The 25,176-nt window shown below is 47.6% G+C and overlaps 1 protein-coding gene and 1 pseudogene across 1 annotated transcript in view; one reads left to right on the plus strand and one right to left on the minus strand.

Moving 5' to 3' along the window:
- Positions 1-4,512: 4,512 nt before the first annotated feature.
- ARMH4 (armadillo like helical domain containing 4) overlaps positions 4,513-25,176 on the minus strand; it is a 60,973-nt gene continuing 40,309 nt past the window's right edge. The window contains exons 6-8 of the mRNA XM_063118503.1: positions 12,882-12,913; positions 6,719-6,853; positions 4,513-4,634 (exon numbers count right to left, since the gene is read on the minus strand). Of these exons, the coding sequence (XP_062974573.1) occupies positions 4,566-4,634; positions 6,719-6,853; positions 12,882-12,913 (236 nt within the window). The 3' untranslated portion in view covers positions 4,513-4,565. The remainder of the gene's footprint in view (positions 4,635-6,718; positions 6,854-12,881; positions 12,914-25,176) is intronic.
- Positions 8,450-12,376, plus strand: LOC134391918 (zinc finger protein 503-like; annotated as a pseudogene).

Below are 25,176 nucleotides of genomic sequence, written 5' to 3' on the forward strand. Positions count from 1 at the left end.
TCAAGACTTTTCTCTTCTCCCAGGCATTTAACACCATTTAACAACGCTAAGTTTGTTTTTTAACGGACCCCCCCCAGAACTGTTGTTTTTAAATGGACACTGTTTTTATATTGTTGTTTTTATGTTTTTAAACTTTGTATACTTTTAATGTTTACTGTTTTAAACTTTTGTAAACCGCCCAGAGAGCTTCGGCTATGGGGCGGTATATAAATGTCACAAATAAAATAAACAAATAAATAAATAAAATCTATCACCTTTAAATTGGACAGTCAAAGGAACCATTCCTGTCTTGGGCCATTTCTACAAGCAACAATTAAATCAGAGAGAAAGAGAGAGAGAGAGAGAGAGAGAGAGAGAGAACGCGCATTTTTTATGTTACACTTCTATTTTGCCAAGTGCTTTTCAAGCTTTATTGTTTGCCCTCACAACAACCCTGTGAGGTAGGTCACTACTATTCCCGTCATACCGGTGAGGAACCGAGTCGGCCAGACAAACGGAGGTGTCCAAGGCCTGATGGAGATTCCGTGCCAGTGACAGGACTCGAATCCAGGCCTCCCCACCCCCCTGGCACGAGATGAAACCTTTATCTACTAAAAATACATATTCCTTTCCCCTACGGGCATAACTCAAATGTAAAAACCTACGTTGGTTAGAATGTACGTTCGCTATCACATTTCAAACCGTTTGCTCCCATGCCCCACGGCAACAACGTTCAGAGGTGCCCCTTTTGAGACGCAGGTGGTGCTTCGGATGTTCGCGGCCCGACTGATTTCTTACGGGTGAAGGGGTGCAGGAGGGACCGAACCTTGGTGGAAGAGCAGGTGCAAAGTACAATCCCGGGCAGCTCTCGTTAAAGCCGGCGTGTCCAACCTCTTCCAGCCCGAGGGCCGCGTTCCATTCCGGAGATGCTCTCGGGGGGCCGCATTCCAGGGTGGGCGTGGCCAAAGGCATAGGGGCAAAGTCAAAATATCCAGCACCTTTTACTTTAATGTTCTTCCGGCCAGTAACTAAGCCGTAGGACGGGCAATTGAGCCTTTTAGAATGGGGAGAGGGGAACTGTGTAAAATCCAGGAATACACCAAGCAATCGCCAGTTGCAGGGTAGGGGAGGCCCGAGGCATGGGGACATAGCCATTTGAGAAGCTTGGAAGGGTTGGATTGGGACTTGGCCCATAGGGCTGAGCTTCAATACCCCTGAGTTAAAGAGCTCGGGCCTGAGACACCGAGAGCTACTGATGGACGGCTGGATGGACAAATCGTTTGAGCTGGTACAAGCAGTGGAGGCTGGTGGCTCCGGTGTCAGTGGGGCAGTGAATCTGCTCCGGGTTCCAGTCAGAACCCCAAAGGAGCTATGCAAAGAGGTGCTTCACATCGCCTGCTCCATGCCTTGGGTAGCGCTTTCAGAGTTCTGATTGAAACCCGGAGCGGATTCACCGCCCCATTGACATCGGAGCCACCAGCCTCCACTACATCCACAGTAGCTTCCTATGTTCCTGTAAGCAAGCCGTTTGCTCAGTTCGCTCCCATCCCTTTGGGGAACAATTCTGGTGTGAACATGCTAGCTGCGGCATGCTGGGAGTTGAAGGGTGTTGTTGTTGTTTTTCACCCTGTCTAAACATGCGTAGGATTGCACATTAAACCACCAGCTCAGAGGCATCCATCACATTATCCCCATCAGGGCAAGGAAGTCCTGAAATTCCATTGCTATCTTCCTCCCTCTACTACTATAAGGACAATGATAAGGAGAAAGGCCATAGCTCTGTGCAGGTTCAATCCTCCCCATCTCCAGGTAGGGCTGAGAAGGTCTCATGTCTCAAACCCTGAAGACAAAACACACGTCTGTTTTTCAGACTACAAAAGGGAACCCAGGGCAAATCTACACAGAGTACTGAAGGCGCTTGCATGCGCCCCCAAAGCTATTGTGTAGATACCGCCCTGGAAGAGACGGAGGAAGAGGCGGAGGAGGAGGGGGCTGGGGAATCCGGCTGCATCCTTGCCGCCGCCGGCCGGGTCGGAGAGCTCGGCGGAAGAAGGCAGGGCGGAGAGCGGAAGAAGCTCTCCGACCCAGCTGGCTCTTTCGCTGGCAGCAGGAGGCTGGCGGGGAGGTGGGTGGCGGCAAGGACGCGGCCGGATTCCCCAGCCGCCGCCTCCCCCGCCTCTTCCTCCGTCTCTTCCAGGGCGGTATCTACACAATCGCTTTGGGGGCGCACTGGGGGCGCATGCAAGCGCCTTCAGTACTCTGTGTAGATCCGCTCCCAACTCCCAATTTTAATCCAGGAAAAAAGCAAACCTGTGGACCAGGTGCCAGAGGTTTGGAAACCACTGCCATAGATCCAGAGCTGGTGCATACATGCATCTTCATCACTTGATGGACCACAGCGTCAAGGGATGACTTGAATGTACTGACGAACCCATGGAGATCAAAAACATTGCCCAAACCTTCCATTTCACCATAGAATGCCACAACGGAGACAAGTCAGACCTTCTCAGCTGCAAGGGCAGAATAGTAACCAAGAGACACACACCCATGCAACGCCCTAATCCTTTACTCATCTCATCAAGCGGAAAAAGACTTCCGCCCAATCAGCACGCCAAGGATTCCAACCCTAGTCTATGGCAATTATGAGAATCAGATCTCCATCACAAACCAGTGTGCTTTGAAGGCCAAACCAGATGTCATGTGGGAAATGCATGAACAGTTTTCCGGTTGTTCGTTAACGGAAAAGCAGTTGCGGGAGGTTGAGCAAAGGAATAGTGGCAGGTGGAGGAATTAAGAACGTAAGAAGAGCCCTGATGGATCAGGCTAAGGGTCCATCTAGTCCAGCACTCTATTCACACAGCAGTTGACCAGGGACCCACAGCACCCTCCTGCCCATGTTCCCCAGCAACTGGTGTATTTATGCTTACTGCGTCTGATACTGGAGGTAGCACACAGCCATCAGGGCTAGTAGCCTTTGATAGCCTTTGATAGCCTTCTCCTCTGGGAATTGATCCAACCCCCCTTTGAAAGCCGTCCAAATTGGTGGCCATCGCTACATCTTGTGGTAGTGAGTTCCATAGTTTAACTCTGCGCTGTGTGAAGAAGTCCTCCCTTTTATCTGTCCGGAATCTCCCACCAATCAGCTTCATGCGGTGACCCCACTGAGTTCTAGAAATATGGGAAAGAGAGAAAATGAACTCCCTAGAGAAGTTTGCCTGGCACCTACCTTGCACTCTTAGAATGAAAGAACATCAGAAGAGCCCTGCTGGATCAGACCAAGGCTCCATCTAGTCCAGCACTCTGTTCACACAGAGCCAACCAGCTGTCAACCAGGGACCAACAAAGCAGGATGTGGTGCTACAGCACCCTCCCACCCATGTTCCCCAGCAACTGGTGCACACAGGCTTACTGCCTCAGACACTGGAGGTAGCACAGAACCATCAGGGCTAGTAGCCATGGATGGCCTTCCCCTCCAGCAATTAACCAGCCCTCTTTTAAAGCCATCCAAATGGGTGGCCATCACTACATCTTGTGGTCGTGAGTTCCATAGTTTAACTCCACGGTGTGTGAAGAAGTCCTCTCTTTTATCTCTCCTGAATCTCCCACCAATCGGCTTCTTGGGACGACCCCGGAATGCTTGACCCTTTCTCCTTCCACTGTTTGTCCAATAAAATCATAATCTCTCCCCACCACCAGCTGCTTTTCTCCTAGCAGGGAAAAGATGCAGGTACCCCATATCTTGCCCATCATAGGGGAGAATGCAGCTGAAGGATGGGGGAACAGAAAACTGGCAGGAAGGTAAGGGATCAAGCCACCCCCTGGCCTTCCACCTCTTTTCTGCTCCCAATCCCTGCCACCAAACCTGTTTTGCCATTTAGAAACGAAACACTCTCCTATGTAACTGCCTAGCTTGTCCTTAAGCGCAATGGACGATACGTATTGTTACGTCCATTGACTGTACTCTACGTAGTTCCTACCCAGCCGGTGAGATGGTCTGCTTCATGCTGGCATTTCATTAATTAAGCGGGGGCTGCTAATTTTAGAAACCGGCTCAGGTAATGCCACATTTGTAGAAGAAGCTTCCCAGCAAGAGAGAGAGAGAGAGAGACAGAATTTATCTGGGTTGAAGACGGCCCTCCCCAAAGACTGAAACAAGAATGATGACATCTTGATTGCTGTCGGCTGAAATGTAAATTTAAACCTTTGGACTATTGTGGTCGTGTCCCGCCCCCGAATTCTTGTCTATGTTACCTTTGAATGACAGGTGGTGCATGAACATTCTTATTCTTTAAAACAACAACACATAGTTGTGCATTACACTTGGGGCTGCAGCATGCTCTGAGCGGTGTGTGTATGTGTGTGTGTGTGTGTGTGTGTGTGTGTGTGTGTGTGCATGTCTTCCTTTGGGGGAACAGGTTGTGTCAAGCGCCAATGCACAACGCAGCCGGCAGCTGTGATGCAGCAGATACAGTTTCTACTCGCACACCTCCCTTTGCAAAATATATATATATGAAAAAAGGATGTGCAGGAGTGGGGGGGCGCGGGGATGTCACTGGAGAGCACGACGCGGCACACTGCAGGCTGTTTCAAAATTCATCTTCGGAGCTGTCCGCTAAAAGCATCACTCGGTCTTGCATGCTGTTAAATTCCCTCTGCTGGGGAGGAGGGGAGGGTGAGATGAAGAATGGGAGAATGAAAGACAAACGGAGAGAAGGAAGAGAGAGGGAGAGAATTCAGCCTACAGGGCATAAAACCTCATTTCTTTCTTCCCCTCCTAAGAGCATCGGTGCATTTCATTTCTAAAGGAGGCAGGTGAGAAATTGGGTTGAGGTTTGGCAGGGCAGAGGATGGGGTATCAAGACTTCCAGAGGCCCAAAGAGGGTAACTCCTTGTCCCACCCTGACGGCTGGCAGAAGCAGCAAATCAATTAAAGTGCTAATTATGCAAACTAGCTTAAACTGACTGATATAGACCAGATCTACACCAAGCAGGATATAGCGGTATGAAAGCGGTATATAAAAGGCAAGAGCCACACTACTGCTTTATAGCGGTATCAAAGTGCACGGACATAGAATCATAGAATAACAGAGTTGGAAGGGACCTACAAGGCCATCAAGTCCAACCCCCTGCTCAATGCAGGAATCCACCCTAAAGCATCCCTGACAGATGCTTGTCCAGCTGCCTCTTGAAGGCCTCTAGTGTGGGAGAGCCCACCACCTCCCTAGGTAACTGATTCCATTGTCATACTGCTCTAACAGTCAAGAAGTTTTTCCTGATGTCCTGCCGGAATTTGGCTTCCTTTAACTTGAGCCTGTTATTCTGTGTCCTGCACTCTGGGAGGATCGAGAAGAGATCCTGGCCCTCCTCTGTGGGACAACCTTTGAAGTATTTGAAGAGTGCTCTCATGTCTCCCCTCAGTCTTCTCTTCACCAGGCTAAACATGCCCAGTTCTTTCAGTCTCTCTTCATAGGGCTTTGTTTCCAGACCCCTGATCATCCTGGTTGCCCTCCTCTGAACACGCTCCAGCTTGTCTGCGAAGGACGCAGACAAGCTGGAGCGTGTTCAGAGGAGGGCAACCAGGATGATGGGCCCCATTGACACAGACCATAGACCGCTTTCATACCGCTTTCATACTGCTTGGTGTGGCTCCTGTCTCTTACATGCCACTTCCATACTGCTTTCATAGTGCTATATCCTACTTGGTGTAGATCTGGCCTTAGACTGCTGGTCTAAACACACTTACTCCGGAGTAAGTCCAATCGTACACAGCTGTGCTTACCTCGGAGCAAAGTCATATAGAATTCTGCCATTATTCAACAGAATTCACCTTTCCTATTTGCAAAATCTGAGAGGGACAGTGTGGTGTAGTGGCTAGAGTGTCAGACTGGGAGTCAGGAGATCCGGGTTCTAGTCCCCACTCAGCCATGGAAACCTACTAGGTGACTTTGGCCCAGTCACAGACTCTCAGCCCAACCCACCTCACAGGGTTGTTGTGAGGATAAAGTGGAGAGGAGAAGGATTATGTACGCCGCCCTGGGTTCCTTGCAGGGAAAAAAGGCGGGATAAAAATGCAATAATGAATAAATAAATAAATAAAATCATTTCCGTCCTGTCCATTGGACAGGGCTGGAAAAGGCCCAGTTCTGGGGCCATAATGCTAAGCTAGTGCAAAATCACATCTTTCTTTTTCTTAAGTTTCTGGGCCTTATGGCTGGAAAAGATCTCTTTAGAAGTGATTGGACCACATCTGCAGAAATCTCATTGGGAAGAATGTTTCCATGGGTCAGAGTTTGGGGCTTTGATGCCACAACTGGCTCCTTCTCTGCCCTCCTCAAGATTAGCAAGGCCAGCCCTCTGCATGTCCACTCAAAGTTCAACAGGGATTTCTCCAGGTAAGTAAATCACACGAAACCATTTTTTGGTTTTTTGGTTTTAAAAAAACTAGAATGCATTAAGTGGAAAAACAATATTGTTTTTGGACATTTTTTCAGGTGGCCTAATTTACAGGACTCACTGGGGGTGAGAGCTACGCTGGCTGGGGATTATGGGATTTGCAGGCCAATGGAGGGCGCCATGTTGGGGATGGCTGCATTAAAATAATGCATGTTCATGGCCCCGTGCATAAATAAGCCAAGCACCAGTGTGTTGATTTGAACGAAAAGGTGGCACATTTGATGAGCCACAGGTGTCCAGGTGGGGTCCGGAGCACCTCCACCGGCTTTGAGGCTGGGCATTTTACCTTTCGCTTGTGTCTATTGAAGCCATTCCTGCGCCGGCGATTCATAATCTTGATGCTGTAAAGGGCACCTAGGATGAAAAGGGCCCCGGCGATGCCCACCCCTACTGGCACCAGCATTCCAGACATGTAACCGGCCTGCAAGGAAGAGAGACAGAGAGAAAGAAAGGTGCAAATAATAACAATAATAATAATAATTTAAAAAAAATATTTGTCACCCGCCTCTTCCTCTCGGATCGAGGCGGGGTACAACACAAATGCAAACACCATAAAATACATATAACTAATTAAAACATTTAAAACTAATACATTATTAAAAGCAGCACATTATTAAAAAGGCATCTTAAAATTCAACTGGGTAGGCCTGCCGGAAGAGATGGCTTTTTTAAATTGCGGAAGACTGCTAAGTTGACGAATCTCTCCCGGCGAGCCATTTCACAAACGGGGAGAGGCAGAAGAAAAGGTCCTCTGGGTAATAGTTGTCAGCCTTGTTTTTGTTGGCTGGAGTAAATTCTTCCCAGAGGACCTGAGTGTGCGGGGCGGATTGTACGGGAGAAGGCGATCCCACAGGTAACCTGGACCCAAACCATGTAGGGCTTTAAAGGTGATAACACACACTTTATATTTCGCCCGGAAACTAATTGGCAGCCAGTGAAGAGATTTTAAGACTGGTGTGATGTGGTCACCCTTAGATGTACCGGTGACCGACCTGGCTGCCCTATTTTAAGCTAGTTGAAGTTTCTGGACAAGGCACAAAGGTAGCCCTATGTAGAGTGCATTGCAGAAGTCTAGCCTCGAAGTTACCAGCACGTGCACTGCCGTCTTTAGGTCTTCCAACCCTAGGAAGGGGCGCAGCTGGCGTATCAGCCGTAGGGTGACCCTATGAAAAGGAGGACAGGGCTCCTGTATCTTTAACAGTTGCATAGAAAAGGGAATTTCAGCAGGTGTTATTTGTATATATGAAGAACCTGATGAAATTCCGTCTTCATCACCACAGTTAAAGGTGCAGGAGCTATACTAGAGTGACCAGATTTAAAAGAAGGCAGGGCACCTGCAGCTTTAACTGTTGTGATGAAGAGGGAATTTCACCAGGTTCCCCAAATATACAAATGACACCTGCTGAAACTTCCTTTTCAATGCAACTGTTAAAGATACAGGAACCCTGTCCTCCTTTTCATAGGGTCACCCTAATCAGCCGAAGCTGATATTAGGCACTCCTGGCTATCTACCTGGACTATCTGGGCAAGAATACAAAGCAGGCATTTGGCTTAGATTTGATTTTTCGCCACTGTTCACCATGGACCATCAGCTCCTTTACTTCTGTAGCTTTATTGCGACGTTGGGAACACCTGATGCCAAGGAGAAACGGAGCGGCAGGAGGAACAAGGTTATCAGACTGTTATGGGGTTCTTTGGTTTTCATGAAGCGGAAGCGGAGGAGAACTATCTTCACTTCAAAATGCATAACGTTTTCTTTGCTGACCTCTCCCTTTCTGGAAACCAGCTCATTTACAGACCAGGCTACTGCCTAAACACACGGAAAGCCTCGGCGGTGGGTGCGCGGTGGCGCTGCGTCGATTATACGATGCAGCAGCCACCCCAGGGCTTTCCGGCAAAGCTGCAGAGAAAAGAAATCAGGGATTTACCCGGATTCTTTTTCACCGGAGCGAGGCAAGTACGGCACATCCTCCATCTATCCATACTCTGGAGTCGCAGCGGAGGTGTGGCCAGGCGGATGGTGAGGCCTGATGGGTCACCATCCGCTGGGGCAGAGGACGGGCCCAGCGACCCTAATGACTGCCAGAAAGCCGGCGCCGCCTCCCTTCATGAACGTTTCTCGCCACCAACAGGTGCCAGCCGTACCGTAAAGGCAGCCCCCAGGGGGTGCATTGAAGCTAAAGCCCTGAGGCAGGAAGCCAGAGAGGAGGAGGCATTCCTGCAGCTGCCTTGTTCAACAAGGGCGTTAAACGAAGAGGAGATTCACGGACAGAGCAGGCTGGGAGGCTTCGGTAAGGAGTCTAGGAGGGGTGTCATGAGGACTTATCGCGGAAGGAGGAGACCTTGTTGGGAGTGGGGTAGTTCAAGGGCCGGCCCTACCATGAAGCGATAGGAAGCGAGCACAGCAGGCGGAGGAGTATGGGAAAAGCGGCGCTCTCCCCCTCCAAAGGGTCTGCTGCTTCTTGGTCCTGCATGGCCAACCATGCAGGCAGCTGCAAGAACCAAGAAGAAGCCGCTCGCTCACCCGCACGCCTCCCATGCGTGCACCTACCCCACACCACTTGTGTGCCTCCGAACCTTGCTGGCTTACTTTCCCTGGCATAGATATATGCGCCCCCATCGCCTGTAAGGTCTTTCTGCCTTCAGGAGCCGTGCAAGATTGGGGAAATCGCGAGAAGGCCAGGAAGTTCCTGGATTTCTTGCTGTACTTTGCCAGACGTGCCGGCGACGTGCAGCTCCTGAAGGCAGAAAGACCTTACAGGCAGCGTACGGGCAATGCAGGCCTGCATGCCCATGCCAGGGAAAGTAAACTTCCTAGCAGTGGGCAGGTGCACACATCAGGGTGGGTGGGGAGGTAGAGTGGATCCCTGCTTCAGGCGGTAACCTGCCTTGGGTCAGGCCTGGACATTTGTCTAGTACGTATTAATAACTCCTTTGTTAACCAATTTGCCCTCGTTTGGGTGTGTGAGTAAGACTGATGGTGTGGGGTTAAGTGGTAAGACTTGGGTTACATTTACAAGCTGGAGATGCGTTAGGGACCCATGAAAAGATCCTCAGCTCTGCCGCTTTCCCCCTTCCCCTTCCCAATTCTCTCACGCAGACTGAAAAGCCAAAGCTCCATAAAGAGATGCTAAAAGCCCTGGATCTAGATCAGTAGCTGCTAAGCGTCCTCTTACAGCCTACGCAAACTGCCTGCGATCTGCCAGGATTGAAAACACGAGGAAAGGGCCGGCACAACGGAACAGGCAGCCTCAATCGCTTCACATCTACAAAGGACCTAAAACCATAAAGAACTTGACAGGAGCCCTGTTGGATCAGTCCTTTTGGTTCACGCGCAGACAGCTCAGTGGAGGCTGGTGGCTCTGAGGCCAGTGGGGCGACGAATCTGCTTCCGGTTTCGGTCAGCATACAGAAGGAGCTGTCCGAGTGGCGGAATAGCTCCTTTTGAGTTCTGTCTGGTTCTGATGGAAAGCCAGGAGCGGATTCATCACTCCGCTGCCACTGGAGCCACAAGCCTCCCCTCAGGCAACCAGTTCTCGCTAAATGTTTTGGACTAGAATTCCCATAATCCTTTGCCAGTAGCCAACTAGATGACTCTGGGAAGCCTACGAGCAGGAGGGCATCAAGGCAATCACCCAACCAGGCACCCCCAAGTTGGGCTGGACTACGGCTCCCCCAGCAGGCATGGCCCATTTGGACTAGCAGTGGTCACCGTGACAAATAGTGGATTTGGGACACACACACACCCCTCTCTGCCTGTCCAAGCTCTTGAAGAGGAAGGGCGAATCTAGGGACTCTCAGCAAAGGGATGCTATGGGTAGGGTGACCATATAGAGAAGAGGACAGGACTCCTGTATCTTTAACAGTTGTATTGGAAAGGGAATATTTCAGCAGGGGTCATCTGTAGGCATGCAGCACCTGGTGGAATTCCCTCTTCAACACAATAGTTAAAGCTGCAGGAGCCTTGCCCTCTTGCTCAGATACAAAAGAGGGCAGGGCTCCTACAGTTTCAACTGTTGCGATGAAGAGGGAATTTCACCAAGTGCTGAATGCCTACAAGTGACCCCTGCTGAAATTCCCTTTTCTGTACAACTGTTAAAGGCCTGTGTCCCTCTACAAGCCCGGGCAGACGGTGTTCCCGCTGCCGCCGGCCGGCATGAGCTACCCGGGTGCGCTGGCCGGCGCCTACGCGGGCTACCCGCCGCAGTTCCTGCCGCACAGCGTGGCGCTCAACCCCACCAAGTCCAGCAGCCTGGTGGGCGCGCAGCTGGTGGGCAGCCTGGGCTGCAGCAAGGCGGCAGGCTTGAGTACCCTGGCGGGCGCCTCGCCACCCTCCGTCATGACGGCCAGCCTGTGCCGTGACCCATACTGGCTGAGCTACCACTGCACCAGCCACCTGGCCGGCGCCACCAGCGGCTCGTGCACCCATGACCAGGCGCTCAAGTCCGGCTACCTGCTGGTGTACATGACATTTCCACTGCCACTGCACACGGTCCACTCCTTGCTCGGCGGCGCCACCCTGCCCTCGCTTGCCAGCCACCCCTTGTACCCGTACGGCTTCATGCTGCCCAACGACCCCCAGCCCCACATCTGCAACTGGGTGTCGGCCAACGGGCCATGCGACAAGCGCTTTGCCACGTCCGAGGAACCGTTCAGCCACTTGCGGACTCACACCGCCTTCCCGGGCACCGAGAAACTGCTCTTCAGCTACCCCAGCTCCACCTCCTCAGCCAGCGCGGCCGTGGCGGCCATGGCGTGCCACATGCACATCCCCACCACGCACCCTGGCTTTGCGCAGCCCGCACCACGCCTTGGGATTCAGGAGCCGCTGTTATACAAGTTCTTTGCCCTTAGGGACGAGATCCAATTCAGCCCCCAAGCACGACTCCACACTTTCAGCGACAGAGGGTCCAAAAGCGCTTTATTGATTACCGTATTTCTTCGATTCTAAGACGCACTTTTTTCCCTAAATTAACAGCTCTAAAAATGGAGTGCGTCTTAGAATCGATGGCGTCTTAGAATCGAAGCAATACGGTAAGAGGAAAAGAGGAAGCTCCTGCTGCAGCCTTGAGCCATGCGAGCAAGGAGGAGCTGGTTGGGTAAGCGCCTGGTTTTTTGTTAGGCAAATTTATCCGTAAGTCCCATCGATTTCCATGGGACTTACTCGCGTGTCGTCGCCCCCTGGTGCAGAGACAAGTAAAGAGCGGGACTGGAGAGTTAAGTTTACTCTTTGTTTCAATGCCCCCCCCCTTCTTCCCGCGCAAACGGCAGTTTCTTCTCTCACAGAGGGAAAAAAGAAAAGGACACAACCATTAGAAGAAAATGCGGAGGGGTGGGGAGGAGGTTGGCTGGGCAGTGAGGGAAGTATTTCTTTGATTCTAAGATGCCCTTTTTCCCCCAAATTAACATCTCTAAAAATGGGGTGCACCTTAGAATCGATGGCGTCTTAGAATCGAAGTAATACGGTATAATCAAGATCTGAGAGTCTTGAAAGCAACAGTCAGACAAAGAATTGGAAATTCAGCACAGCTTTTCAAGCCTGAAAGGGGCAGTGCCCCATAGCAATATTAACCAATCAGAACGTAACACCAGAGCTTTCTTATCTTGTGCAAAACAATCCCTTTGTAACAGTAAGTTACTGCAAGTTAACTTTCTGCCTGGAGCCGAGAAGCTATTGTTTTAGTTAGATAAGACAGTTACAAGAAGACACCTTTGAAGACGGCCTCGGTATGTGACATTTCGCCTGGCGTGTGATGGATACTTTACAGCCTCCTTTAGAAAATGGAGGTGCTTCTGCTGACACCACTACCACCTGTATTCCAAGAGCCCTCTGCCCACCCCCGGAGCCCCAGTGCCTGTCCCTGTGGCCACGGGACCCTATTACTCCCCATACGCGCTCTATGGGCAAAGACTGACAACAGCATCCACTTTGGGATACCAGTGAGTCTTGGAGACTTCTTTGGATGTTTTTTTTTTAGTGGTCAAAAGGGGTGGTGGGCGAGGGAGAACAATTTCAAGCAACACTTCTGGGGGAAAGAACACACAGCAACCCTTCAAAACTTCCTTAAAAACAAACAAACAAAAGAAAATTGAAAATTTGACTATAAAGATAGTGTTCATCTTGAGGACTGGATCCATGGGCACTGTACTTATTTATGTTAGCGTCAAGCGGGACAATGAATCAATAAAAGTGCAACTGTTAAAGATACAGGAGCCCTGTCCTCCTTTCCATATGGTCACCCTAGCTATGGGTAGCCTGGAAGAGGCCCCATCAGGGTGTGACTGGCCAGAGGGCAGGGCCGCCAGGACCCTGAAGCAACCATCAAAGACATGAATGGCTTTCCCTCTGTAGAAGATGCATTTGAGTCTTACCAGAAACCATGCATCAAAATGTCACCTTTTCATATTCCTGAAAAATCAAAAAAGAACGAAGAGAAGAGCCCCCTTACCTTATCTTTCAGCTTCTCCATCCAGCTTCTCACTAGAAAACCAACAACAGAAATGTTAATTGCAGTCGTGAGCAAGCCGCCCTTAAGGAGACACTACGTTATACCCAGTAGTGTAAAAAGATACAAAAATGTGAAAATAATAGTTGTTCTTCTCGGTGGCGCAGAGCAGTTTCTGCAGCTGAAACTCTCCCCACGGCCTGAGTTCGATCCCAGCGGAAGCTGGTTTCAGGCAGCCGGCTCGGGTCAACTCAGCCTTCCAAGGTCAGTAAAATGAGTACCCAGCTAGCTGGGGGAAAGGTAATAACAGCCGGGGAAGGCAACGGCAAACCACCCCGCTATAAGGCCTGCCAAGAAAATGTCAACGAAAGCTGGCGTCCCTCCAAGAGTCAGTAATAATTCAGTACTTGCACGAGAGGTTCCTTTCCTTTCCTTTCCTTCTCCAAGACTTGTAAACATTTCTAATTGTTCTTTTAATGTGATTCAAAGAAAATAACTCCACTATTGTGTACGTTGGGAAAGGGTGTCTTTGCATCCACTGCGACTTTATAACAATTAATAATGTATCCATACAGCCTGCGTTTCTCTCTAATTGTCGGTTTTGTAACACTAAGCTTGTCACATTAAGATATGGGTGTTGTTGTTTTTCACATGCCTATTTAGACCATGCAACGCGTGACCAGGTGTGCATTTAAGCTACAGCCCTGAGGCAGGAAGCAAGAAGGGAGGAGCAGAAGGAGGAGGAATGCCTGTGGCTGTTTTGTTCTAAGGGTGTTGAAAGACGAAGAGATCCGTATTGGGGCGGTGAAGCTTCGATAAGAAGTCTAGGAGTGTTTTGCCGAGAATATGAAATTTGTCTAGCATGTATTAATAACTCCTTTGTTATCTCATTTGCCCTTGACTGGGTGTATGGGTAATGCTGACTGCTAATGTCCATGTAAATTAAAGCATTTTTCCTAACATCTGAGTGAAGAAGTTCTTAGAATCATAGAATAGCAGAGTTGGAAGGGGCCTACAAGGCCATCAAGTCCAACCCCCTGCTCAATGCAGGAATCCACCCTAAAGCATCCCTGACAGATGGTTGTCCAGCTGCCTCTTGAAGGCCTCTAGTGTGGGAGAGCCCACAACCTCCCTAAGTAACTGATTCCATTGTCGTACTGCTCTAACAGTCAGGAAGTTTTTCCTGATGTCCAGCTGGAATCCTTTTTTCTGTCCTGGATCTCCCACCCATCAGCTTCATGGGATGACCCCCCATTGGGTCCTAGCACTATGGGAAAGAGAGAAAAATGTCTCCCTATCCGAAGGTGGCCATATGGAAATGAGGACAGGGCTCCTGTATCTTTAACAGTTGGAGAGAAAAGGGAAATTCAGTAGGTGTCCTTTGTATGCATGCAGCACCAGGTAAAGTCCCCATCACAACAGTTAAAGCTGCAGGAGCCCTGCCCTAAATGACCACATATAAAAGAGGACAGGGTTCCTGCAGCTTTAACTGTTATGATGAAGAGAGAATTTCACCAGGGCTCTTGCATGCCTACAAATGACACCTGCTGAATTCCTCTTTTCGATACAACTGTTAAAGATACAGGAGCCCTGTTCTCCTTTCCATAGGGTCACCTTAATTTTGGCCCTTGTGCGTTGTTTCTCATCGCAGTAAACGCTGACGAAAGATCCCTGTCCTTACCCTGTCCTCTACCTTTTCTATTTAAAGTAAAGTAATTCTTTCTAAATTTGCATTTTTAGATATAAATTAGCACATATTATAAGCAAATCTCTGTCCCCTTTTTGGTGATGTATTTCCCTTTTGTGGGGTGGAGGGTGGGGTTGCATTCAGTAACTATCCTACAAGAACTACTTCCTGTCAGCATTTATAAATCAAAGGGGAAAAAAACAGTGCTAAACCTACCAGTGATAAAAGATATGGCATGGAAGAAGATAAAGTGCTTCCTTTAGGAACTCAACTGGGATCATCCATGAAAGGTGTCCCTTTTAGGTACTGGAGAGGTAATCTGATTGAGTGATGGATTGATTGAAGACAGGCATCAGCAATTTGTGGTCTTTCAGATATTTTCGCCTACAGTCTCAGTTTTCTTCACTCCTGGCTATGCTACAGATGGTAGCTGTAAGCCAACCACCCTTCATAGAATCATACAATCATAGAATAGTAGAGTTGGAAGGGGCCTTTAAGGCCATCGAGTCCAACCCCTGCTCAATGCAGGAATCCTCCTTAAAGCATCCGTGACAGATGGTTGTCCAGCTGCCTCTCGAAGGCCTCTAGTGTGGGAGAGCCCACCACCTCCCTAGGTAACTGGTTCCATTGTCATACTGCTCTAACAGTCAGGATGTTTTTCCTGATGTCAAGCCGGAATCTGGCTTCCTGTAACTTGAGCCCATTATTCCATGCCCTGTACTCTGGGAGGATCTAGAAGGGATCCTGGCCCTCCCCTGTGTGAAGAGTGCTATCATGTCTCCCTCAGTCCTCCCAAACACGCCCAGTTGTTTCAGTCTCTCCTCATAGGGCTTTGTTTCCAGATCCCTGATCATCCTCGTTGCCCTCCTCTGAACCCCCTCCAGCTTATCTGCATTCTTCTTGAAGTGTGGTGCCCCAAACTGGATGCAATACTCAAGATGAGGCCTCACCAGTGCCAAATAGAGGAGAACCAGTACCAGTACTAGGGTGAACATATGAAAAGGAGGACAGGGCTCCTGTATCTTTAACAGTTGTATTGAAAAGGGAATCTCAGCATGTGTCATTCGTACATATGGGGAACCTGATGAAATGTCCTCTTCATCACAGCAGTTGAAGCTGCAGGAGCCCTGCCCTCTTTTGAATCTGGTCACTCTAGCATAGCTCCTGCAGCTTTAACTGTTATGATGAAGAGAGAATTTCACCAGGTTCTCCGTACATACAAATGACACCTTCTGAAATTCCCTTTTCTATGCAACTGTTAAAGATACAGGAGCCCTGTCCTCCTTTTCATATGGTCACCCTAACCAGTACTTCACGTGATTTGGACGCTATGTTTCTATTAACACAGCCCAAATTAGCATTTGCTTTTTTTGCAGCCACATCACACTTGATTCAAGCTGACTGGATGTATAGCCCTGCTTATCCGAAAGGCAATGGCCAGTTTATAATCTGAACGGGCCTCTAAAACATGCTTCTGAAATCTTTGCTGCAATGCAATATCTTGGAATTGCATTTCCAAGAAAGATCTTGGAATTGCTGTAGATCACAAGCTGAATATGAGCCAACAGTGCGATATGGCTGCAAGAAAGGCAAATGCTATTTGGGCTGCATTAATAGAAGTATAGCTTCCAAATCACGTGAGGTACTGGTTCCTCTTTATTCGGCCCTGGTTAGGCATCATCTAGAGTATTGTGTCCAGTTCTGGGCTCCACAATTCAAGAAGGATGCAGATAAGCTGGAGCGTGTTCAGAGGAGGGCAACCAGGATGATCAGGGGTCTGGAAACAAAGCCCTATGAAGAGAGACTGAAAAAACTCGGCAGGTTTAGCTTGGAGAAGAGAAGATGGAGGGGAGACATGATAGCACTCTTCAAATACTTGAAAGTTTGTCACACAGAGGAGGGCCAGGATCTATTCTCGTTCCTCCCAGAGTGCAGGACACGGAATAACGGGCTCAAGTTAAAAGAAGCCAGATTCCAGCTGGACATCAGGAAAAACTTCCTTACTGTTAGAGCAGTACGACAATGGAACCAGTTACCTAGGGAGGTGGTGGGCTCTCCCACCCTAGAAGCCTTTAAGAGGCAGCTGGACAACCATCTGTCAGGGATGCTTTAGGGTGGATTCCTGCATTGAGCAGGGGGTTGGACTCGATGGCCTTGTAGGCCCCTTCCAACTCTGCTATTCTATGGTTCTATGATTTTATGATCTGCAACGGTGCCCTTAACCTTCAAAGGTCTCTTGTGTGTGGTTGGGAGAATTCGCAGGTATGACCCCCCCGGCCTCAGATAAAACAAAGAAGCTATTATGAAAGAGGGAGGGATGGAAGTCTTCCTGTTGATTTCTCTGTGCCTTAAGTTTTCCTGATGCAGAATGTTAAGATTAAGGTCTTCCTTAAGCAAAGGAGAACCGCTAGCACCAGCATTCTCTCTCTGGAGAAGGAGGGCTTTCTTGTAAACTATTAGTCAGGCAGCTGCATCAAAGCAATAATTATGCCACCTCTCCATTCGGAGAAACACCAGGGCTTTGTAAACACGGAATGGTGTTAACGTGCCATTTCTCACCGATGCTGTAATTAAAAGAACTGCAGCCCGCTCATTAACATTCAAGGGGATAATGGGGGATAATGAACTAGAAGTGAGTTTAAAGAAGTGCGGGAAGGAAAAAGGGACTTGGCCCTGGCTGAAAACCTCGCGTTCCCGTTCCTAAGGAAACGTTCTCAAACCTGGTACCCTCAATATGTGTTGGATTGCAAACCCCATCATTCCTAGCCAGCATGGCCATGCTAGGAGTTGTAGTTCAATACATACGGAGGGCATCCGGTAGGAGAAGGCTGGGCTAAGTGTTCCCAATGTGAAAAGGAATGTTTTTCAACAAGCCCCAAATGGCCAATTCTCCTTGACTGGGAGCCGGCCCGGCCCGACCCGGCCCTACAATGAAGCAGCAGGGAGAGGGTGCAGCCAGGCGGCAATGGATGGGAATAGCGGCTAATTTGGGGGTTTGGGGAGCACCTTCCAGATTGTGGGGTCACTGGTATTTTTTCTTCAGAATAAAAGCGGCCAGTTTATACAAGGGTTTCAGAAATACTATGGGCCTGTTCAGAAGACACCTTAAACCCTGCTGAACTAGTTAAGGCTTTCGTTTATGTTGTGAACAATACATTTTGCTAAACCCTGGTCACTTTCTAACCCCAGTCAGACCATCTGCGGCAGGATTAGCAATTCTAGCCGTGGCTTAAAGTGTTGCATGCAACAGCATGGCTTGTGGTTAGTGCTAACCCCAGAGAACCACACTCCCTGAAGTGTCATCTGAACAGATCCTATGAATTGCATCACGGGTGATTTGGCCCTAAGGTTTGCTTCATTGCACAGAGCTAAGCAACATGGTGCTTTGGATTGCAACTCCAATAAACTCCATAGAGCATGCTGAATAGTCAAGGATTATGGGACCTGTAGTCTAAAACATCCAAATTCCTCACCCAGGGTCTACATTTTTCTTAAAATCTGGTGTCCAGAGCTGGACGCCATATTCGAGGTGAGATCTGACTAGTGCAGAATAAAGTGGAAATTTTACTTCTTGTGACCATTAATGCAGCCTAAAATCGCCTTTTTTGCAGCCACATCACACTGTAGCCACACAATCATAGAATAGCAGAGTTGGAAGGGGCCTACAAGGCCATCGAGTCCAACCCCCTGCTCAATGCAGGAATCTACCCTAAAGCATCCCTGACAGATGGTTGTCCAGCTGCCTCTTGAAGGCCTCTAGGGTGGGAGAGCCCACGACCTCCCTAGGTACAACCTCACACTACTGTTCTAAATAGCACTCTTCAAATACTTAAAAGGTTGTCACACAGAGGAGGGCCAATATCTCTTCTCAATCCTCCCAGAGTGCAGGACACAGAATAACGGGCTCAAGTTACAGGAAGCCAGATTCCAGCTGGACATCAGGAAAAACTTCCTGACTGTTAGAGCAGTACGACAATGGAATCAGTTACCTAGGGAGGTTGTGGGCTCTCCCGCACTAGAGGCATTCAAGAGGCAGCTGGACAACCATCTGTCCAGTATGCTTTAGGGTGGATTCCTGCATTGAGCAGGGGGTTGGACTCGATGGCCTTATAGGCCCCTTCCAACTCTGCTATTCTATGTCCGGCTACTTCTTAGGCTAGAATGGCCTAAGAACAGTTCTATCCCCCACCATGATTGGCTGTTCATGCTTATCTCTATCCCATGAAAATTTTCACCTCCTTTAGGGTGACCATATGAAAAGGAGGACAGGGCTCCTGTATCTTTAACAGTTGCATAGAAAAGGGAATTTCAGCAGATGTTGTATGCATATCGCACCTGGTGAAATTTCCTCTTCATCACAACAGTTAAAGCTGCAGGAGCTATACCGCAGCTATACTGTGACCATATTTAAAAGAGGGCAGGGCACCTGCAGCTTTAACTTTTGTGATGAAGAGGAAATTTCACCAGGTTCCCCATATATACAAATGACCCCTACTGAAATTCCCTTTTCAATTCAACTGTTAAAGATACAGGAGCCCTGTCCTCCTTTTCATAGGGTCACCCTAAGCAACATCCTATATGTATTTACTCAGAAGGGTGCTCCATTGACTTCAATGGGACTTGCTCGCAGGTAAGCCTATATTATGATTGTACCCGTGCAATCATAGCAAGTGGCTGTTAAAGGCAGAAGACGGGGGCGAAGGCAGAACCACCCTAACAGCTAGTGTCACAGCCGTTTGGCCGCCTTATCTTCAAGAAGAAGACCTCCCTTTCTCTGAACAAAATGAACTGACCCTAGAATAAGAACCCCCTTCGGAATTTGAAGCTGTTCTCCCACGAAAACCTCCCCTAGAGCCCTGCAGGTGTAGGAAGTGGCAGCAGGCCCTGGACAGGTTTAGTGCTCTGTTAGGAACTTTTGCTGAAGTACAGACAGTTTCTTTGTATTCGAAAGAGAGTTGCTGTTTTTCTTGCCTCTGACTTCCATCTCGTTCTGACCTGCTTTAAAAAATGTGCAGCCAAATCATAAGTCATTTTAACATTCTGGCTTCAGGTGCAAAAACCTCTCCAACGAGTGCTGATATTTCCAACCCACCAGTAATCACTGCGGAATCTAAATGTCTGGCTGCTGCTGCCCTAGAAATGATCGGTTAACTGAGGCTAATGACGGTCAGTGGCTTCTTCGGTGACCTAGCTGGCCAGCGGACTCCAGGAAATGACCTTGCATTCCCAGCCATTCATATCAGTTCAAAGTGAAGCCGTTTTTATGGTCTGGCCACTCCGGCTGGTTTGCGCACTGTCCCTCGCACAAGGTATTTTATTTATTTTATTTATTTATTGCATTTATACACCGCGCTACCCCCGAAGCTCTCTGGGCAGTTTACAAAAATTAAAAGACTGGACATTAAAAATCAATATACAAAAGTTAAAACCATAAAAATATAAAAACAGCTAACATTTAAAACAATTTTTAAACTCTCAACCAGGCCAAAGACAGTTGACAACTTCTTCTTCTTCTTCTTCTTCTTCTTCTTCTTCTTCTTCTTCTTCTTCTTATTATTATTATTATTATTATTATTATTATTATTATTATTATTTGTATCCCGCCTTTTGCCCAATGCTGGGCCTCAAGGTGGCCTTACAAAGTTTAAAATATACATGGGGGTGGTGGAAACAAAACCATAAACATTTAAAATACACAACAAAATTATAAGACATTAACATAGATGGAGGGCCAGATTATTCTCCAAAGGCCTGCTGGAACAAAGAAGTTTTTGCCTGCTTCCGAAAGCCCATCAGGGAGGGAGCCAGCCTAGAGAGTTCCAGAGCACCGGAGCAGCCACCGAGAAGGCCCTCTCCCATGTTCCCACCAAGCGCGCCTGTGAAGATGGCGGGACTGAAAGAAGGGCCTCTCCAGAAGATCTCAAAGCACGGGCAGGCTCATAAGGGAGAATATGTTCTTTCAAATATATATATGCTGTTAAATGCCTGGGAGCAAAGAAAAGTCTTGACCTGGCAGCGAAAAGATAACAGTGTTGGTGTCAGGTGGCCCTCATCAGGAAGATCATTCCATAATTGGGGAGCCACCACAGAGAAGGCCCTCTCCCTTGTTGCCATCCTCTGAGCTTCTGTAGGCACCCAGAGGAGGACCTTAGATGTTGAGCGTAGTGTACAGGTAGGTTCACGTCACAGGAGATAATTACTTTTAGGGTGACCATATGACCTGATTTACCCAGATTTGTCTGGGGTTTTGTTGCCAAATCTAGGAGGGGGAGGGGAAATCCGGATTTTTCTAATCTTCCCCAGCCAAAGAGCAGCTCTAATGGGAATTAACAAAAATGCTTATAACTCTGTCATTTTTAAAGATAAAGACATGAAACGTGGCATGCTGGTAGCGCATAGGTAGGGGTATAGTCATACCAAATTTGAAACAGATCCGTTCATTCATTGATTTTTTAGGAATTTTTTAAAAATTGAGGTTTTAAAATTATTTTTAAAATCATCATTTTTAAAGATAAAGAGCTGAAATTTGGCACCATGATAGCTTTTAGGTAGAGCTTTGAAACAGATCCATTTATCCATAGATTTTTAGGATTTTTTTAAAAATTTGAGGATTTAAAATTATTATTATTTTAAATTTTTATTTTTAAAGATAAAGAGATGAAACTTTGCACCATGATTGCTCTTAATAAAGACTTTAGCTATGCCAGGTTTGAAACAGCATTGAGTTTTAGGATTTTTTTAAAAAGTTTGAGGTTTTAAAATTATTATTTTTTAAAAATGACATTTTTAAAGATAAAGGGCTGAAAGTTGGCACTGTGATAGCTCTTAAGGAGAGATTTAGCCATGCCAAGTTTGAATCAGATCTGTTCATCCATTTTTTTTTAGGATTTTTTAAAAGTTCAAAATTTTAACATTATTGTTTTTTAAAACTGCTGGAGCCATATCCTTCAAACTCAGGTTGTCAAACCTCTTCTTTGGAGTGTTGCACACTGAGCAGTTTCAGCCCTTGGCATTAAGGGGATCTCCAGTCTTTAAGTAAGAAGCAGGGCACCTTTCCTGTTGCAGATTTGGTGGGCAGTCAGGTACCTGGAGCTTAGCAGAGCCAAGGCATCCACAAATCAAAATGTGGGAAAGGAGAGGTCAGTCAAAGCAGCCCACAGGGCAAAACAGAATGGGCCAGAGGCCTTTTTCTCAAATTTCCACATCATGGGCGATGAAGGGTCATCTTTAGAGAAAAACTCTCATGACCAACAGTAAGGTGCCAGTCGAGAGAGAGGCTCTCTTCTTTGTGGATGCCTTGTTGCTGTGAATGTTGGAACCTGGTATATCATTGCTTTGCTTCGCTACCACTTCCCTTCCACTTCACTTTGTACACTTGTGAGCCAGGCTCTGACTGCACTGCTGGGATGAATGCAGAACATTTGAAGTGCATACCAGAGAAAAATAGATAGATTTGTGGCTTTGGCTGGCTGGCATATCTCTTAGAGACAGAGTTAGACTGAAGACACAACTCAGACATGGTTGTAGCTGAGCCCTGAGAGGCTGCTGTACCACATAGAGTCCAGAGTGGCTGGTGGTGGAGGTTTTTTTTAAAAAAAAACCCAAGAGTCACCGGATGCAACCAAGCCATAAGCTGTTGCCCTACCCCCAGCCACAGGGTACAAGTGCACAGCCTGGCTGGACCGTTGGGAGACTTTGGCAGAGAGAGAGGTGGGTGGGGGATTATTTGAGGGTGGAGATGTTGGCTGGCTGGTATAAGGCAGAGAGAGGCTGAAGGCAACCCAGATGCACCTGTAGCTTGGCCCTGAGGCTGGCTTGCCACGCAGAGTGTTTTAAGAGTGCATCAAAGTTGTGCAAGAGGAGAGGAGGTGGAGGCAGCTGGTGGCAGAAGTTCTTAAAGTATTGGGCAAAAGGTGGGATATAATAATAATAATAATAATAATAATAATAATAATAATAATGATGTAAGAGTCACCAGACATGACCAAGCAATAACCTGCAATAAGCAATATCCCAAGCCACAAGTGTGCAGCCTAGCTGGACCATTGGGAGACTTTGGCAGAGAGAGGGGGGGGATTATTTGAGGGTGGAGATGTTGGCTGGTTGGCTGGTATAAGGCAGAGAGAGGCTGAAGGCAACCCAGATGCACCTGTAGCTTGGCCCTGAGGCTGGCTTGCCACGCAGAGTGTTTTAACAGTGCATCAAAGTTGTGCAGGAGGAGAGGAGGTGGAGGCAGCTGGTGGCAGAAGTTCTTAAAGTATTGGGCAAAAGGTGGGATATAATAATAATAATAATAATAATAATAATGATGATGATGATGATGATGTAAGAGTCACCAGACATAAACCCCTTGAACCTTCCAATTTCTGGAATTCCTATCTCTCCTTGAGATGCTTATCACGGAACAGAATGCAACGTTTTGTACCAGTCATAGGCTGCCAAAATATGGCATTGTTTGTGTAAGAATGGGTTTCTGTTTATGGAACATGGATTGGGACTTGTGATCAGTCACAGGAGGGAGGAGGGAAAAAGTATGACTTCTTCAGAGCCACTTTGATGAAGTATAAATGTATGCTGATGTGGCAGATGGTTAGAGAGTCTCTGCCATCAGTTTGTACGAAGGAAGGGGCTTCTCTCCTGTGTGCACAGTATAATAAAGAGTCTCTGTTTCTGGACCGGTTGTGAAGTCGTCCCTTTCCTACCAGGTTAGGGGAATTTCCCTAACAGCCCCATAGCCAAAGCTCTCTGGGCGGTTCACATCAGATAAAAACACTTAAAAACAATATACAAAAATTAAAAACCAGAAACACATGCAAAATGCACATACATTTAAAACCACTATAGCTACTTTACAAATGATGAGCCAGAAAACAGACCCAGGCTCATTACATATTACTAAATGCCTGGGAGAACAGAAAAGTCTGTTCTCCCAGGCATTTAGCAATATTCTATTCTTGCATGCTACTTTCTTTTAATGCCCCACTAGCTATGTATATTTCCCTTAAATATTTAGCCGTGCCCCTATAACAAATACGTTCTGCTATTTTTATATAGATATATTTAGTGCTCTTATTACTATTTTGTTTCCTTTTCTTGGTTCAATCTTTACTTGCTTGCTTCCAAGAAAGGCTGCCTCCCCCTATGACCTCCCTTTTCCACTCACGCCCTTCCTTTCGAGGAGGTAATCTTGTCGTGGTCAGACACCGCCGTGAACTCATGATCCCTGTTCATCGGTATTGAGGCGTCACAGTCGTAACAAAATGTAAAGGCTGCCTCTTCAATGTAACAGAAACGGCAAAGTCCGGGTTGGGCTATTACTTTCGAAACAATCTAGTGTCAGACTGTCAATCTCCTGAAAGGCGGCCGGGGGGTGGGTGGGATTGCTTTTATCCACACGAAGGCCATATGGGGGTGCAAAGGTATGTGTGTATCGGTGTCAGGAAAGATGGAGGAAAGACAACCCAAAGGAGGAAGCATCAGTAGATGTTACAATAGCAATATTTATGGTTGTTGAAACAACCTTGAGAGAAGTCAGGGAGTTATTAGGATGCTGTCAGTCTCTCCAGTGGGGTCTATGACACCAGGAGATTGCAAAGGCAGCTCCCTGGAGGTGCTGTATAACCAGCAGAGACTAGTTGGCTATTATTAGTCTCTTTGGGGGGTCATTGGACCAATCTCTATCCCCTGCATTTGGGGTCGTGTTAGTTCACTAGGGCCCCGTTCAGAAGACACCTTAAACCTCGCCTTTAACCACGGCAGTTAAGCCAGAAAGCCAGGCCATGTTCAGAAGACACCTTAAACCATGGCTTCAACCATGGTGAATAAGGCTTTTTGCCTTAGGGCTCATCTACACCAAGCTGGATATCCCACTATGAAAGCAGTATGAAAGTGGTATATAAAAGGCAGGAGCCACACGACTGCTTTATAGCGGTATTGAAGTGCACTGCAGGATCTGCACTACTGCTTTCTAGTGGTACTGAAGTGCACTGACAACTGTTGGGGCCCAGGACACATCTACACCAAGCAGGATATAACACTGTGAAAGTGGTATGAAAGCGGTATCTGGTATGTGTCAATGGGCCCCAACAGTTGTCAGTGCACGTCAATCCCGCTATAAAGCAGTCGTGTGGCTCCTGCCTTTTATATACTGCTTTCATACCACTTTCATAGTGGAATATCCTGCTTGGTGTAGATGAGCCCTTGGTCACCATGGTTAAAGCCGTGGTTTAAGATGTCTTCTGAACACAGCCCGGCTTTCTGGCTTAACTACTGTGGTTAAAGCCATGGTTTAAGGTGTCTTCTGAATGGGGCCTAGGCATCTTTCAATAAATCCTTCATTTTCTTTAAGCAGCGTCTGCGTGTCCTGTCTCTACCTAGGCAGGAAATGGGCCCAGAAAGAGTAAAAGACGGGGAGGAGAAAAATAATAATCACTAGGATCACTGTGGATTAGTAGATCTCGTTACCATGGAGATGTTGTTAACAGTAGTGCCTTGAACACTTCTAAATTATGAAGAGGTTAACGGTTATTTAGCAAGAATGAAAGCCAGAAAGACATTTCAAACAATATCCATTCTATTGATCCTCCTTGGAGACGCATACTGATTTCAAAG

Source organism: Elgaria multicarinata, chromosome 2, assembly GCF_023053635.1.
Source record: "Elgaria multicarinata webbii isolate HBS135686 ecotype San Diego chromosome 2, rElgMul1.1.pri, whole genome shotgun sequence".
NCBI lineage: Eukaryota > Metazoa > Chordata > Lepidosauria > Squamata > Anguidae > Elgaria > Elgaria multicarinata.